General features: G+C 37.6%; 1 protein-coding gene across 1 annotated transcript in view; it reads left to right on the top strand.

The window, feature by feature from the left end:
• LOC150089311 (ras-related protein Rap-1b-like) overlaps window positions 1–18,019 on the top strand; it is a 116,893-nt gene that overhangs the window by 93,026 nt on the left and 5,848 nt on the right. The window contains exon 2 of the mRNA XM_090368488.1: window positions 13,358–13,531. Within this exon, the coding sequence (XP_090224614.1) occupies window positions 13,358–13,531 (174 nt within the window). The remainder of the gene's footprint in view (window positions 1–13,357; window positions 13,532–18,019) is intronic.

Here is an 18,019-nt window from a genome sequence, read left to right as displayed (position 1 = left end):
CAAGAGGGGCACATTACTCACTCTCGGCATCAGCAATAGTTTCATTGGAATATTTAGGCTAGTATATCATTGGTGACTATCCAATTGGTCCATTTTTCCTGCCTCTACGATGTTGAAAGAGATGTTGCTGCCCGTATTCGAGATAGGCATAAAATTGAAAGTTAGGCATTATGATATTATTAAATTAGTTTTATTCGTAAGGTATCCTAAAGCATCTATATGGTCGCTGACATATTTGCATTGCTTGTTTATACTGAATCTTCACAACATACAGATTATATGCAATATTTACGTAGTGCTGTACAGAAATGGCAAGCACATCAGATAAACTTGCATAATTTTGATGAATTATAATTTTGTGTTTATTCATTTCACTGTGTATGCATTATTGCGTTTCATCTTCTTATTTGATTCGATTTCATTTTACCCATTTCACTCTACATATGCAAATAAATTCCACATTCTTATACTAGCATGTTTGGATGGTGATTAATCATCCGCTTTGCTGCGTCTCTCATGATAGTCGTTCATTATTGATTTTTGTTCAAAGTAACCTCACAGGTCGACGTTTTTAGAGTGAGGATAATGTTTCTGATATTGGGTGTGCTGCAAGCCCCTTTCTTCCTGTTTTGGCTAACTAGTTTTTCATCGTCCAGTACAGCAGTATACGAACGTACCAAACTTATCATAATTTGTTCGATGTGTATGATCTCTCACTATGGTTTCGGAAACTGATTTACATTCATCTCTGGATTTTACCCTTATTCCAATATGTATTGTTAAGGCATTAGTATTTCATATCTTGTTTTTAAAAATTGGTGTGTGTGTGTGTGTGTCGTATTAATATATTGGAGGAAGGTTATAGTATTATAATCATCTTACGATATATACCTAGACGGATCTATGGAAAACGCCAGTATATATATACAGAAGGAAAATATTACATGCCTTATCGTTGCATACCCACAATTCGGGTGACTTCGTCTGGTGTCAACCACCAAAATTGAAAGTAAAACAGCGTTAAGGGGTTCTCTATTTCTGTGATGATCAACTTACACTATGTCGAAATCGATTTTGAGGTGGAATGACCAATTTTGCAGTAGAATAACCAAATAATATATATGTTGATCATCACAGAAACAGAATGTTTCTGTGATGATCAACACACGCACATATATATAAGCCTAGCGGAAAAACTACAAACTCATATCCTCACAGATATAAGAATGAGTTACTGGAGACCACAGCCCTCCCGGAAGGGAGTACCGTGATCTCCAGTAACACATTTGGTATGAAGGATCACAGCCCTCAGAGAATATTGCCCTTGTGGATAGCACAGTTGGTAGGATCGTCGTCCTCCCCGACACCGGGTGGAAAAGACCTGAGTCTGAATCCCGTCGATGACGGGAGGTCTTTTTATTAATCTTTTTCACAACGTGGCTGAGTTAGTCTCTCTCAGGCGAGGGTAGCATGGTCTTTTCTCCCGGAAACTTTGGGTTTTCGTCCAGTCAACAGAAAATCGACCTCAGAACACATGCGATATACAGAACGCATGCAATATACAGAACACCTCAGAACACATGCAATATCAGAACACAGTATACACGGAGTAATATGGCCTTAGTTGCCGATGCTCCTAAAACCCAATAACAACCTAGAATATTAATGTTAATAACAGTAATACCTCATAGTTGTAAAAACAAGAGCACCCTTCTCCACTTTAGTTAATTGCAAAAAGGCAGTCATTTTGCGATCCTCTATGATAGTCATCGCAAGAGGGTATTTACCCTCTTATTGTTCTCCATCTCATAATATTCATTACTGAAGATTGTTTCCTGAAAGTCGGCTTAACACACTTTGTAGAACTGTGTTTTGTGCATCGGCATCTCCTCTTCAGTCTTAAACTGACTGAATTTAATCTTTTCACTTCACTTTAATGTGAATACAATTTGATCATTTGTACGTACATACTGTTTCCCCATTCAGTAGGCTGTGCATTATAGCCACAGTTGCTGATGCACCAACGAACTCAACAACATTCAATAGGCTTTTTATTCAAATCTGCTATCGCCTTGCTATGTCAAAAATACGCCTTCATTCCACACTGCGAAAATTTCCCCGTTTCTGTCTGTTTTAAGATGATAAAATCTGGAAAAACGTGAGAGAAAAGTTTCGATTAAACACAGTATACAGTATTAACAACTAATTTCTTTTGCATGTGCGCTGCATTGTATAACAACATTCCTCGTGCTCAAACCAACTTCGTAAGCCGAGCTCAATGAATGAATATTTATGCTGCATAAGTGACGTCTCGGATATGGAGATAAATTGCTTCTGCGACACGTGCGATCCTAATAACGCTTATCTTTCTCGAAGAGCTTTCGTAACGCTCTATTTATGACATAACCCGAGCATGAACAATTAAAAATTCTTCATTCCCTTTGCGTTTCCGTGCATGGCCTCCCCGTAGAGAACGCTCACTTAACTTCGAGAGTAATTAAACGTTCTACTTTAAAAAAAAATAATAAAATAACTGATGTTATCGTATGTTCTGGGTACATTCTGTTTAGAAACCGTAGTCACGTGCTGATTTGTTTTCTCCCCGTTACTTTTTGACACGAACTACTTAATTAGTAGCTTAATGCCGGATCGCTAAGTAATCAACCAGGGAACAATTATATATTTTGTCAGGTAACGTGCTTTGAGTGTTTTTTTTTAAGAAAAGAATTCTGGAATAAAGATTGCCAGTACCAATTAGAGTTATTACTGAAGCATTTACTTTTTTTAAAGTGTGCGTAAGAAGAATAATAACTTTGCAGAATTGCAGGCTTAAAATATTATACGTTGTGGTTTTTATTGGTAACGATGTTTTGCAATCCTCTAGCAGAAACTAAGAAGCAACTTAATTTCCTGAAGGCAGCGGATGACACGCTGTAGGAGTAATGGGGAATTCATCTGTCACAAACGTACAATGAAAAAAGTACCATCAAATCTCTTTAAAAGGTTTCCAGCTTTCATGATTTAACTTTGAGGAACATAACGTAGGATTAAAATGCAACTTTATTATACATCTGTTGTGTTGTTGAGTTACTCATCGACATACATCCTTTTATGTTGCCACAGAAATATGCAATGCCCATTGTGAACAGCGATGCTGAAAATCCATATGGCCTTAATTCAATATATTCGATCATAGCAAGTACGTTACAGTTTCGGTTGTCTAGAGAATAAACGTAAATTTATTTATTTCTATCTCAAGTGATGTAAAGCTGGGTCAGAAATGCAACTCGGCGTTGTCCACATCTTCAAGGAGTTGAAAAAACTGAGATTTGAAGTTGAGACTCGTTCTTCTGCTCCAAGTGCCAAGCCATTAGTGATACAAGCATTCTAAAAGCGATAAATTAGTGATCTTATATATTGTGTATATTCTTTTGTTCTTTTTGAAGTTCTAAAGCTTTGATTATACTTCATATCAAGTTACCTAAGCCAAAGGCTCAACAACTCTAAAATCACAATGTTATAAACCACTTAGCCACCGCCTGACTAGTCAGGCATAATGGCAGGTTACCTACTATCTAAAATTTTATTATCTTCTCAGCACATATATAATTGTCTAAAACTTTAAATGTATCTATTTACACAGTTCTCTGTAACAGACTAAAAACAAATATCAGTTCAATATCTATTTACGCATATACATTGGGTATTCGCAACGTTTACAACATATAAAATTTATATATTCTCATAAAACATAAATTAATATTCGTACTATTTACAATTTAAAATCTCACTTGCATACTTAAAAAAAAAAAAACTTTTATACTTCTATAAAAGCCTATATAACAACAACCCCAGGGGCTCGCATCTGGTGAGTATGGGCTTGGCAAACCGAGGGTCCTGAGCTGGATATCATCATTCTTCTCTTTCTTGGTGATTCCTTTCTATTTCTGACTCTCTCTCTCACTCTCTCAGGGTAACTCGGGAATTTGTTTTTTGGCTGGTGCAGCTTAAGCCTCAGGATTCCTTGCACCACATGGCTAATAATAATCTTTTACAAAAAAAGTCATTAGAACTTGTCTACGAATAGTAAAAACACTATTTTCAAATTAAAATGTCATATAATTCTGCTTGCTTTGGAAAAGCCTAGGGAGCTCAAGAAGAGACAATATTCCCACACTTTTAAACAATTTATTTCTTTATGCATTATAATTCTCACATTGCATAAAAATATCTTTCGCTGGTTCAGTAAAAAATATGTTCAGTCATTCCACAAGTACAATTATCCTCAGGTATCAGCCCAAGCTGCCATAATCGACTTCAACCCTGTGATTATCATTGTTGGAAAAACGTCCAAGTCCAGCCAACTAACTTCCAGTTGTATTGTTTCAACCTTAGACATCATAAAATAAGTGACTCGGCCCTTGTCAGAACCGCTCCAACTACGCTGCCATATCTGTTTGAACTCTTTGTTAAATCGCGTTCACTTATTCTTAACATCAACCTTAGTATACGCTTTCTTAATGAATGGATAAGATCGTACACCTTCTAGTTCAATAGAAACATTTATTTACGTTGCATATTGCAAACATTCGGTCATCACACGAGACCCACAGGTTCTTTCCCTGCAATTACTGGAAGTACATCATTGGAAACCGTCTGACAAGCCAGAGGCACTGCCAATAGAGCACTACAGTGTACGCATCATGATTGGAATTAGTTTTACGATGGTTCACTCCATCTAATCATAAAAAAATTTCACTGTATCTTCCATCTAATCAAACATCATATGCATTAAAGACTAAGAAAATTTAGTTAACCAGTTACCATTCTTTCGGAGACTTCAATGGGTATCATCCCCTATGGGTTTCTCTCCATCTAGACGTAAGAGGACAGATCAGTGAAAAACTTCTAGACAGCAGCAACTTAACACCCCTAAACATAGGTGCTTATATACATTTACCTTCTGCAATTGATCTCACCATCTGTTCCCCAGCTCTTTTTCCTGTTCTTGAGCGATCTGTTTCAAATGGTCTTTATAAAAGTACCAATGCGCTGTTTCTTTAGATGAGCAAGCTGTAATATATTCTGATATTAATAGTGCTTTCACTTGCGTCACAGACCAAATAATCTCGGCATCAAATATTGCAATAGTCAGAAGTCAATGTGACTTCAGTGGTAGGGAAAATCTTAGAAGCAATCATTAACAGTGCAATCCAGGGACATTTAGATAGTTATGGCATTCTTAACAATACACAACATGATTTTGTTAAGGGAAAATCATGTTTAACTAACTGAGTAAGCTATTTTGATACAGTTACTCATGAGCTGGATATAGGGAACAATTTCGACATAGCTTATTTGGATTTCAGTAAGGCATTTGACTCAGTCTCTCATGAGAACTTATTGTATAAGCTGGAACATGTTGGGATTACTGTAAAAATCTAAGATGGATTGCTGGGTGGCCGAAGGTTGTGATTAATGGATATTCTTCAGATTAGTGTAAAGTCAGAAGTGGAGTTCTCCCCCAAGGATCAGTTCTTGGAAACACTGTTGTTTCTGATTTTCGTAAACGATATCGACGATGGGATAAAAGGCTTGATGTCAAAATTTGCAGACGACGTAAAGGTTGGTAGAGTAGTTAATGATCAGTACCAAGCAGCGCTCCTTGAGGATGATTTGAACAGGCTGCAAGAATGATCAGAAAAGTGGCAGCTTTGTTTAATGTTGCAAAATGTTGTCTTATACTTGGGGAATAGCCATCCCATATGATCCAATTTAACCCCACTTGGTGGGGTTAAATTGGAACATATGCTAACGACTTCACTATTTCATGTCACAGAATATACCCACAATATAGGGGCAGCTCCAAGGTGCTATAAATAAAATAGTCGTGGACCATCTGGATATCGAATCTCGATACAAGCAGCGGCAGTACACTTCTGTAGAAAATTAAAGATGCACCGTGATCCAGAACTAAGAATAAGTAATAAACAACTCCCATACAAACATAGTAACTTCTTCGATTAATCATGGATAATAAATTAAATTTCCTGGAACTCAAAAATTATGTACACATAGTCTGTCTAAATAAATTAAATATTCTCCAAGCAATATTTCGCCATGACATGGAGTGTTGATCGTTGTTCACTTCTACCTATGTATTGTGCAATAATAAGATATAGCATAGCTTACGGTTCCCCATCTATTCCTCAGCTAGGAAAAGTGTCTTAAATCGGTCTGGTCCTATTCGTCATAGCGCTTTACGTGTTGTTTTTGAAGCACTTCGCACATCACTTATGCCCAGCTTATACACAGAGAACCATGAACTTCCACTCAGTTTTAGTAGACAAGTTCTGCTGAACTACCGAAATGGGAAACCTTATATAATAACAAACCAGTGGGTATTCAACTAAATGGATTGATTTCACAATGGAATTTTATCCACTGAAATTTCACGATTTCACAGTGGATAAAATCTACCAAGATAACGCACACATCCCTTGCGCTGTGGGAAATCAGTTCAGTCGATTACGACATGGACCTCACACAATAGAAACAAAACGCCATCCCAAACCTACATATGAAATAAATACATTCTGCTTATGTAATTCAATTCTCCGACTGCTCTCATATGTGCTCTGATGGTTCCAAAATGGATGAACACGATGGTGCAGCAGTGGTCCTGCCAAATAGCATAATTTATTAGTCTCTTCCCATAAAATGCAGTGTATATATATTGTTTGTCTTAAGTTTCGCCTTATATCACATTGACAAAACTTCCCTTGCAAAAAAGTATTATTTTTACAGACTCATAAATAAATGCCTTACAGTTAGAAATCATCCTACCCATCCATATCTAAGAAAACTTCTTTCTTACAGATCTTACATCAAGACAAAACAAAACGAAAAGTTAAATTCACTTGGATTTCTGGGAAACACAACTGAATATTCTGGATTATTGGGAAATGAACATGCTGATCAAGCTATAAGACATCGGTCAAATGTAATCTCTCTCTCTTTCTCTCCTTTCAAAAGTTGTTCGTGCGTTGAGTGGTGTCATTCTAATTTAATCTCTTATATAATAACTAATCATATAAGAAATAAAATTAGAATGCGTTTGTATTCCATACAATGACTTTATCCATACTGTGTGAAAAGTCTCTGAAAACACATGGATATAAACCTGGCAAACTCAGACAAGCAACAAATTATACCGGATTAAACAGCATTCAAAATGTTGGAAATTAGATTTTTGATCAAACAGACACCATTATTCTGAAACAGAGATTATCCTCGCCCGGCTTCATTGATACACATTTAACGTACTCTTAAGTCCTAATGAAAGACGATCCTCTACAATGTCCTCAATGTCATTCCCAACTCGCAGTAAAGAACGTAATCATAGAATGCCCACAATACCAAATACAACCGCCAATCAGCTCTCAAATCACATGTACACGAGCCATCAACTCCAACTTATTCTGGGAGACCAATCAGACATATATGAACGCTTTACCTTCAAGTTAATAAATCTTACCAACCGCGTCTAATACAATAACATCAGTAACGTTACCGGTAAACGTAAAACTTGGACAGGCACAAAATAGCCGAAACAGCTTTTGCGCCATAAAACCACAGACAACAACAACAACTTGTTCTTCTTTTGCTTGTCTCTAGTCGTGTAAGGATCGTCATGCCTTTCTAACCGATATAGGAATAAAGTTCTGCCCAAGTGTTTCTATACCTCCTTAAATGTTTTTTCTTTTTAACTTTTTATAACATAAGTCATATTGTAGTTAATTTATGCGTTTTCAGCTGCGCATAATCCCCAGATTAAACTTGCTTTGTTTACAATTATTGAAACGTTATAAATGACAGCAACACACTATAGGCGGGCAACTTATACAAATATTGCAAGGTACGAATTACTAAGACGCTGTGGAAGGACTTGCCTTTTCAGTGGTGTGCTGCAACTATCGTTGCAACCGATCAGGAGAAAAGAAATGCATGCGTAGGCGTACGTCTTCTAGCGAATGCTGTTAATCTTGAAACTGTTTTCCACGTATTTTCATTCTTGGCATATAAAACAAGTCGTGTGTACATAACGCAGCGGTATCAGCCATTATGTGACCGATACGCGCTCCTATTAATCTTCTCTTTATTGAAATTATGAAAACACCCTCAACGTCACTCACTCGCTGTCCGAGTGCCAGGTGATGTCAGCAATCAATTTGTGCAGTTTACTTTCCGGATGAATTCGTAAATGCCAACCTGTTTCCATTAGTGTTGCATGAACACACCTCCAAGTTAAACAAAACTTCGCCGCTGTTGCTAAGCAACGAACACGAACTTGAACTGTAAACAGATTTGTATGGAAATGTTTCATCTTTCTAAAACGGCCTCGCCCTTTTTCTAAAACGAAAGAAGAGCGGGTAATTCTTCATTCAGTCAGCCCTACTTGCTCTTCTGCTTTATGCCATCCTTTACTTTTTAAGCTCTTTTCAGTACTCTTTCAGTTCTCTTCTTTCAGAAGTTGTTCGTACGTTGCGTGTCCTCATTTTAATTTCATCTCTGCATTTTCACTAATTTTCCTTTCCGGTTAGTGCATTTCGAGATGGGGATAATTAGAATGTAAGAGTTGATGAGAACCATAAGGTCTGGTTTTACGCTCGAAGTCTAACTACACTGAAAGGACAGAATTCGTGGGATACCGATACCTGGTCCCTTGGCAACGCAACGCTGTCACCCCTCTCGCTACTGGACGAACCGACCGCTTGGTAGGTATATAGGTACACTGCATTCACGTAGACGGTAATTCGATGACAGTATGGATAAAGGTCTTGAGTTAATCGACTTTGAAAGAAGGATGATAGTGGGTGCCCAACGCATGGGTCACTCTATCGTGGAGATGGTACAGAAATTGCACTATCCCCGTTCGACAGTATCAACAGTGTATCGGGATTACGCCATTTCCAAAATAAAATCTCATTGTGGACAGCGCTGTGGATGGAGAAAGGTAGTGGATGAACCTGGCCGTCGACCTCTGTCTCACATTGTTTCAGCCAACCGGAGAGCGACAGTACAGTGCAAAAAATCACCGCCGACCTCAATGAGGGGAGGTGCCAGAAATGTCTCCACCAAGACCATCAGGCGATCATTAACCGCAGTAGGTTATGGTAGCCTCCAAACCCACAAGAATTGCATTGCTAACGCCACGACACAGGACTCTATACCTAAACTGGGCGAAAGAACATCGGCACTGGACCTCGAATGATTTGAGACGGGTCTCCTGGTTCGATGAATCAGGAGACCCGTCTCAAATCATTCGAGGTCCAGTGCCGATGTTCTTTCGGCACTGGACCTCGGACGGGAGAGTGCGTATCTGGCGGAAACCGCACGAAGCTATTCACCCGTCGTCAACAAAGAACTGTTCAAGCAGTGGACGGTCGGTAATGATCTGGGGCGTGTTCAACTGGCACACGTTGGGACCTCTAGTATGTTTACACGCATCTGTGAACGGTCCAGGTTACGTGTCCATCCTTGCAGGCCATCTGCATCCCTTCATGGTCATCGTGCACCCACAGGGTAATGGACTCTTCCAGCAGGACAATGCGCCTTTCCACAGAGCTGTGGTGACTAGAACATGGTTCAAAGAGCATTCCGCAGATTTTACCATCATGGAATGGCCTCCCCGTTCACTGGATTAACGAACCCTGTGGAGCATCTTTGGGATGCTGGGGAAAGGTCCGTTCGAGATTTAGATCCTCCACTCAGGAATGAGACTGAATTATGGACAGCGGTGCAGGAAGCATGGGTGGAAATACCTGTGGAACGCTTTTGTGAACTAGTGGACTCAATGCCTCGTCCTGTGACTGCCCTTATCCTGGCGAAAAGTGGGCCTACCGGTTACTAGGTAGGTATCCCATGATTTCTGTCCACTCAGTGTATCATTCCCCTATTAGGATTCTGACTCCTACATTAATGTGGAATAATGAATATCTTTATCATGAATATGTGGAATAATGAATATCTTTATCATGAATATGTGGAATAATGAATATCAGTATCTTTAGTTCCACTAATTCAGTTGGCAGACAGAGTATCCGTCACAGGGATATACGCTAGAAATTTCACAGCGACTAAAATTCTCTGTGTAAATGAATCAAATAATTAATTGATCTGTTTGTTTAACAAATTTAATTATTTATTCGTTTTTCAAAAGTTTCTGTATAGTTTGAAAACATCCGTAGAATTGCTTTGCTTTTTGGAGGTTTGATGTGTCAACTTCTATAGCTTGAACTGTTCGTGTTATGAAGTTAAAAAGAAAGAAAGAATAAAATAAGTCAGCTTCTCACTTGATCATTTTCTGCTCTGACATACATAACAGATGTACCTATAAATTCAGTATTTGAATATTGCACTAAGATTAGACAATCTAGAGGATGATTGTCGGTCGTGATTCCTATTTCTGACCTGGTTGATTGTAGCTTGCAAACATGAGTCCCTTTTCATAGCTGGAAACAATCCTGAACCATTCGAACTCCAAGTCAGGCGTCGTTATCTGAGTGGGAAATTCTTTCTTAAAAAAAGTCAAACAGCTTAAAGAATTCTTTCGAAGATCTTTAGCATTCGATATCAAGTCATAAAATAATAAAACTTTGGAAATCGTGATTTCACTTAAATCAATAATATCTATCGGCATAAAATACATTTAAAATATTATTTTGATTATTTTGCATGCAAAGGATGCACGGATGAACAATGCTAGGGGTTTAACATTTTATGTTAAACCCCTAGCATTGTTGTTGTTATGGGCATCCATGTAACTATTCACTGAATGTAATAAAGATATATAAACTACTAGTACATGCAGCTTCACTTCATCGGCTATACGAACTGGTGGGGCCCGTGTGGATTATTACTGTACACAGCGGATAATGCAAGTATTGACATCAACAAATTCTTAATACTGGCACAGACCATTCAATTCTCCCATAGTGCTGATTTTTTTATCCCAAAGGCAAATAAATTAAGAGAACTTAAGTGAACCCAGGAATCTTGAAATCACCACAGACAGACCATTTATAGTTGTCGTGCTTGGGCTTCTATAACATGTACTTCACACTTTCGTAGTCTTCTTTAATACTAACTACAGGAATAGATGTACCATTCGCACTGTAAAGCAACTAATACCAATCTTCCACTCTTCTGGATTATGATTAATACCAAGTTATTCATAAGGGCCAATGAAATGAAACAATAGCATAGAGATTCTGCGACAGTCAAGATGTCTATATGTGGAAATCTCGCAGCTGGAATCCAGAACATTTGAACAAGATGTCAGTTCCTTCTAAAAATCATCCAATTCTTTCTGATTAGGGAAATGTGGCTCTTTGCTTGAACAGGCTTCTAAGATTTAATCCCACTTGTCCTGGTCACCAAATTTATCATTCATTTCTAATGATCCTTCTCTGGAAAGTTGATAGCAAAATGGCAGGTCTTCATTTTGTGGCATCGTAGCAATAGTAAAAGATATGTTGGGATACACTACAGTTTTTCTATCCCCGGGCTTTTTAAACTTTGATATATCCACCGTACTAAAGCACCGATCGTCATGATTGTTCGTCGACTCTGTCCGTATTTGAAGTATAGCATAAAAGGTAGACGTTTGCAAATGTTGACCCGCGACTACCAAATCAGAAATGAGGTGCCCACAAACTTACCTTGATCACCCATAGACATTTAAAAATAGTTTTTTATGCACTGCAAAACTTGGTGCCACCAATGATATGGTTGACCTATATAATATTCACGAACGTGGATAGCAGAACGCATGTGGAGATAACTTACATAAATGTGTCAGAAACATAATGCCATCAAAATATTGACACTAGAGTAAAACCGTTTGATTGAACACGCGAAATACTTATAAGAAACAGTTAAATATAAATAAAAGCAACGCTGTCTATACTGTAATTGTAGATATAAATACTGCGAAACAGTGAGAACGAATATCGACCTTCACTGGCTTTAAGAAACTGAAGATTATCGTCTTGAGTGATCACAGGGCAAGGAGCAAGACGCGTGGAGAAATTTTCTCGTAAGAGAAATTAAACGGTTAGGATTACACGATACGTCCTGTTTTATAGATTGCTTTGTCGTGTTCTGTGCAGTAAGGAAATAGTAAACCACCGAACAGTGGAGATGTTTGGGTTCCTCGAGAGATAAAGCTACTGGTAGTGGCAGTTCAATGTATGGTTCCATGTCAGAGCAGCCACCGTGAATCAGCAGCAGATACTCGTAAGTAGTTGGCTGTGTGACATTAACGAGACTCCGAATGTTACTGTAGTGAAAGAGACAACAAGCAGCCCTGACTCTGGACATGTCATCTCGCTGAACACGCAGAATCATTTAACACACAACTCTATATAATGAATTTAATCGCGAAGTGCACTCAGCGTAAAGGATCTTTACGTATCAAATAACTAAATTTTTGTTAAAAAAAAATAAACGCGGTATGTGGAGATATTTGGATTAATGTGTCAAACACATTAATCCAAATATTTCCCGGTAAACATCTGGCAGAGGAAACTTAACGCTTCTGTTTTATTAGATGAATTGTATTTCAAGTTATTTGCTTTCTTTGGCAGATGGCTGAAATTATTTCAGCAAGTACAGCTGCCGAAATATCTCTTCATACGAGGAACGCTGAAAATTTTGTCGGCTCAACTACTAAATTCGGAGAAATTCTCGAATTTATTGGTGATAATACCGACATTTTGAGAACTGAGTAATCCTAATACTGTTTTCCAAATAAGTTCTTCGATATGTACAGTCTGTATAGTAAGAAAATAAAAATTGTTAGATAGGTTTGTAATTAAATAGTTCTCTGTAACTCTGTCATATCTGAGTCTAACATTCTATATTGGTTGTTATAGTTATGCTAGCCCTTTCTAGCTAGAAGGCCGCGGTAGCCAAATGATTATACCCCGGATTAAGTACAACTAGCACGTGTTTGAGGCGACCGTGATTTATATTATATGACTGCTAAATACGGTGATGTTCTTGTATTCTCTATCTTGGTGGTTTTTACAGAGTATAAACAGAAAAAAAGTATCTATTTTAAAAACAAATATATTACCGAAATGTCCTTAACTATCATAATAATTTATTAATTATTATGACAGTTAAGAGCATTTCAGTAATATATTTGTTTATTTATGAATAATGTTCCTCATATCAACCATTCATTGCTTCTTGTTCGTGTAAACCTAATGCTGAATCATTTAACTTATTGTATATCAGTATACAATTTTTCAGCTAGATACGCTTATTAAGAAGATCTTTTCATTTTCAGATGGCATCTTTCACACCGTTGAGATTCTAGACACTGCCGGATCCCACCATTTTCCCGCTATGAGAGAACTGAGTATACGTTCCGGACGAGGATTTGTGCTTGTGTTTTCTGTCGACAGCCTTCAGTCTTTTCACGAAGCTGTCCAGCTTTGGGAACTTATTGCTAAGATACGCGGTATGTTTTACTTTGAATAATCTCTTTCTAAATATAACTACGTCTAAAAATTAAGCGGCAAATGAAATTATACTAGCAACTTCATAAGGGTGAAAGAACAAAACTTGTGTCGAGCCAACCGGAAGTTTTAAAAGCCATAATTACGCTGCTTTCAGAAACGTAGACCTTCCATTTTTAATCATGAGCCTGTTGATCAGTGCGTATGCTCGCATTTATGTTATAGTATATGGTTGTAATGGATTAAACCTCACTGGAATCCTCAGGAGAACTTGGATTGGTCATTGTATTGGCCTGCTATCATACAAGTGGAAGAGTGACAACAGTTTTCTGTAATTTGGGCATTGAATGGTTCCATTGTTTCCACCAGACTCTCGAATTTTGAGCTAAAAAGTTTGGAATACGGAATGGATAGATAGCTCGCAGTCCCTATCTTTATACACGATATATTGATATCTAATGACCTTAGCTGCTTAATCTAAACAATTCAACCCATATTCCCATTTTAAAGTAGTGAACTGGCAGATTTTTTCCATCCCTGATCAAGACGTCAAATGGTAGTTTTCATGGCTGATGTCTCCGAGTTGAACATTAACGGTTCTCAAAGGGAATCAGGAAAGTACCATCTAATAGTGTTTCTTCTCAAAGCAACATTGGAGGTCATTAGTATGATATGATTAATACGTTCTGTGTCGAGACTGGTATCATTGTGCTTCAATATTATTACTCGTCAGTTTTCTCTAATTAAAGTTGCTAATGCTCCTAAAAACCAAAATAACCAACCTAACCAATCTCTAATTAAAGCGGCTCTTGAGCTTCATTTTATTCTTTATTAACTTACGCCACGAAAGTCTTTAACCTTTTTATGGACATTTTTCGTATGGAGTTGGAGATTCTCGGGCGTGGGGCACCAGTTGGCCCCAAAAAACGAGTTTTCCTTACACAAACAAACACAAACTGATCGTAAAATATGCACAATTTATAAACATAGAAATGAGATCGATTAATACCTCATGTCCTTAACTACTTCAAGTTCTAAACAATTAACCAAACTGGTTATGGAAAGACTGGATTTAGATCACCCAATCTTTCGACGCTACGTGTTTTGGTAAGTCATCCTTTCACATGGGTACTTTTTATTTTTATTTATTTTTTTATTATTTTTTTTTTTAATAACATGGAACGCAGCAATAGCTGATGTGGCTACTAGGCATGTAGATAAGTCGCCACGTAAATTTTGTAATGTCTGCAAACGATCTCGCTTTTCGCTTTCCCAATCTGGTCCTCTGCCCTTCCTTCATATAAAAATAAATTCCTCGCTGTCAAGCGTTAGATGATGAGTTGGATGAATAGCATCTTCATTTTGCATTCTAAGCATCGCCCATAAGTTCTTTGGTAACGCCTAATAATGTAAGTGTGAAGAACAGAGTAAAAACCCTGCCATCTTAGAGCCTCTGGAACTGGGACATTCACTCTCATGAAGCAAACCTCATCTCCATCATTGACTCAGCCAATCGTGTAAGATATCAACTTGAAAACTTATCAGATTTTAACCCACCCGAGGAATCGCTTAAAATAATATGTACAGTAATAACTATTTAATAATTTTATTCCAGCTGAAATCATGTAAAACCGTATAGTTTTCTAAATAATTATCTGTGAGGGTGGGGATTTTTTGAAGCTTATTTATTACATATATTTTATCTATCTCCTTGTGATTAGTTCCCCTTTTAAAATAACTCCCCACTTGCGCATCTGACTATTAACTTCACAGAAAATTCTAGGTTCAAGGGGAAAAGCTTTTAGGTGTATTTAATTCCCTTCGGTTGGTACTCAGAACAACAAAAAAACACACGAAGGTTATATATAAAATTCAGTTTATTGTACATATTTACACGAATACATCAAAACCAAAATGATTAAACCCAAACATATGACAACATGATCTAGTCTCATCTTCTTATATATATATATATATATATCTTAATCGTGCATCAGTTAAAATCATTAATAACAATACCAATACCATTCAATTCCTTTCTGTATATATTCAATCCTGCATCATTCAAAACCAACAATAACAAAAAATCGATCCCTTTCTATTATTTCCTACATATATTGATCATGCATCAATTAAAACCATTAACAACAAAATATCAATCCTCTTTCTATTATTTCTTACATAATTCAATACTTATTCATTTACTTATCACAATGATTATTAACAGGAATCACTCACTTCTAATTCCCTTCCAAAACATATTTAATTGTAGTCTATCAAGCAATTATAAACAAGGCATCAATTACTTCAAATATTTTATGTATATGTATTCCCTTCCAAAATGATTTATATATCTATTAACTTGCCCTGGCTAATGTCCTTCAGCACATATCCTAAAATAACCTATCCTTACAACTGAGTAATTCTTATACACAGTATCTTTTAAAAGTCCTGCTATTTAAATTTCGGGGTTCCTACAGTCCTTGGTGTGTATGAGAATACTTATGTAACTAGCCACTTAGTTATCTCGAGAGCTCTGCGGCATGTCCTTCATTTTTCTCGCACTGAACAGCACACAGCAAGTCAATTCCATCTGGAACGCATCTCACAAACCTTGGAGAGTTCGACAGGAGTTTTCGGGTTTGCTTCTTGGGTTTCGAGTACCTTTGCTCCTAAAAAAAAAAACGATTCATTTCATCTGGTCAGCACGTTTGTTCTCCCTTCGGTCCGGCTCCGGATTCTATCAGCTTCAGCTCCATTATCTCCTGGGCATCAGACATCTTGTTTATCCTACAATGAGCTAACTTCGCCGTATTCTGCTTTCTCAGCTATTTTAGTTGCCTTCTGCTCTTTACTGAACTCTGTAAAAAACTCTGAAAACTCCGATTACTGAAACAAAACTGTGTCTGCTACTGGCTGACGGATTGACTAACTGCTACATCTTAACTTGATCCCCTTTCTTCTCTCCAACACTAATTTATACTACAACTACTCAACTTACTGACACTGACTGACTATACCATCTTAAACTGGTCAGCACTTGCTCAACTCTGATCGACTAAACCATTTTCACTCACACCACCAAAATCTCAACTTAGTGTCCCTCTTCCAATCCTTTCACTGCCTTTTTCCTTCATCTTACTCCCGATTTCGCCACGCTCACTGTTTCACTATTCTCAGTGACTCCTTCCAATCCTATATTCATTTACGAATTCTTCTCATTTGATTTGTTAGAAGGCCTGTACTCAGCCTGCCCAGTAGCACGTGTTACCATACACCCACTTTTACAATTTTACCAGATTTTCTCCCATACGGTGTGCCCTTTGATGTTTGCCGAACATCCAGAAAACAACTCTTCTCCTCTCATATAACGGCTTGTCTCCATAGTGTTCCAAAACCACAAAAAATGACATTAGTGACCACAGCATCTATCTTTGGAAACTTGTGTGCTCTTTAAGAACCCACTTTCTGTTTGCGACTGTTTGAAGTAAACTGTCCCTACTATTTCGACCCTGCATAAACCTTAATTTGCTTGTTGTTGTTGTTTGGACCCCTGCTCCTTTACATTAGTTTCCCTGCTTATAACGGAAGTTGATGGCTAATGGCTCTGCTTTTATTACTTACTACTCATTAAATTTATATTCCATGCTGAAAAATTGTTATTATTGAACTCAGACGATATTACTTTCTTATTCACTAGCAACAAGAACTCCTATTTCTTAATTAATAAAAACAAACTTTTTATTTTTTTTTAATTCTGTAAGATTTTGAATCTTGCATATTTTTACTTTTTGCATAGTCTTCTAGCTTATCGACTATTAGTATTCAGTCCAATCTAAACATTTCCCCCCCGTAACTTGAATTTATGTCCCCTAGTTCTAGCATCATTTATATTCGAAGTCTTTCTTCATAAGGACGCTCTTTTGCCGATCTCCTCAGGCGAGTTACCGGTCTTTGCACCCTTTCAAGAAGCTCGATGTCTTTCTTTGGGTGCTGTCTCCATATTTGAACACAGTATTCCAAGTGTGGTCTAACAAAAGCCTTATATAATAGGATTACCACGTCCCTATCTCAACTTGTAAAGTTCGAGAGATCATCGATAGGACACCATGGGCCTTCCTTGCAACCTGTTTATAATGCTCAGAGAATTTCATGTCTGACCGTATCGTAACACCCAAGTCCCTTTCGGGCGCCTCCGTAGCCAGGAACCAGATTTCGTAAACATGATTTTCCCTTTACAAAACCATGTTGAATATCCTCGAAAATTTCAATTCTATCCAAATGATCCTGAATTCTAGCTTTGATCATTGCCTCCATGATTTTCCCTACCAATGAAGTCAGACTGACAGGTGGATAATTTCCCACTTCACTCTTAGAAACCACCCTTATGTGTGGGAGATGCATTGGCACTTTTCCAATCGAAGGGAATTCCCCCAGAGTCTAGACATAATTAGTCTCAATGGTTCAATGCACTCACTTACCACCTCCCT

The sequence above is a fragment of the Mastigoproctus giganteus genome, chromosome 2, assembly GCF_048544385.1.
Source record: "Mastigoproctus giganteus isolate SK-2022 chromosome 2, ASM4854438v1, whole genome shotgun sequence".
Classification (NCBI taxonomy): Eukaryota; Metazoa; Arthropoda; class Arachnida; order Uropygi; family Thelyphonidae; genus Mastigoproctus; species Mastigoproctus giganteus.
This window is presented reverse-complemented; position numbering and strand designations above follow the sequence as displayed.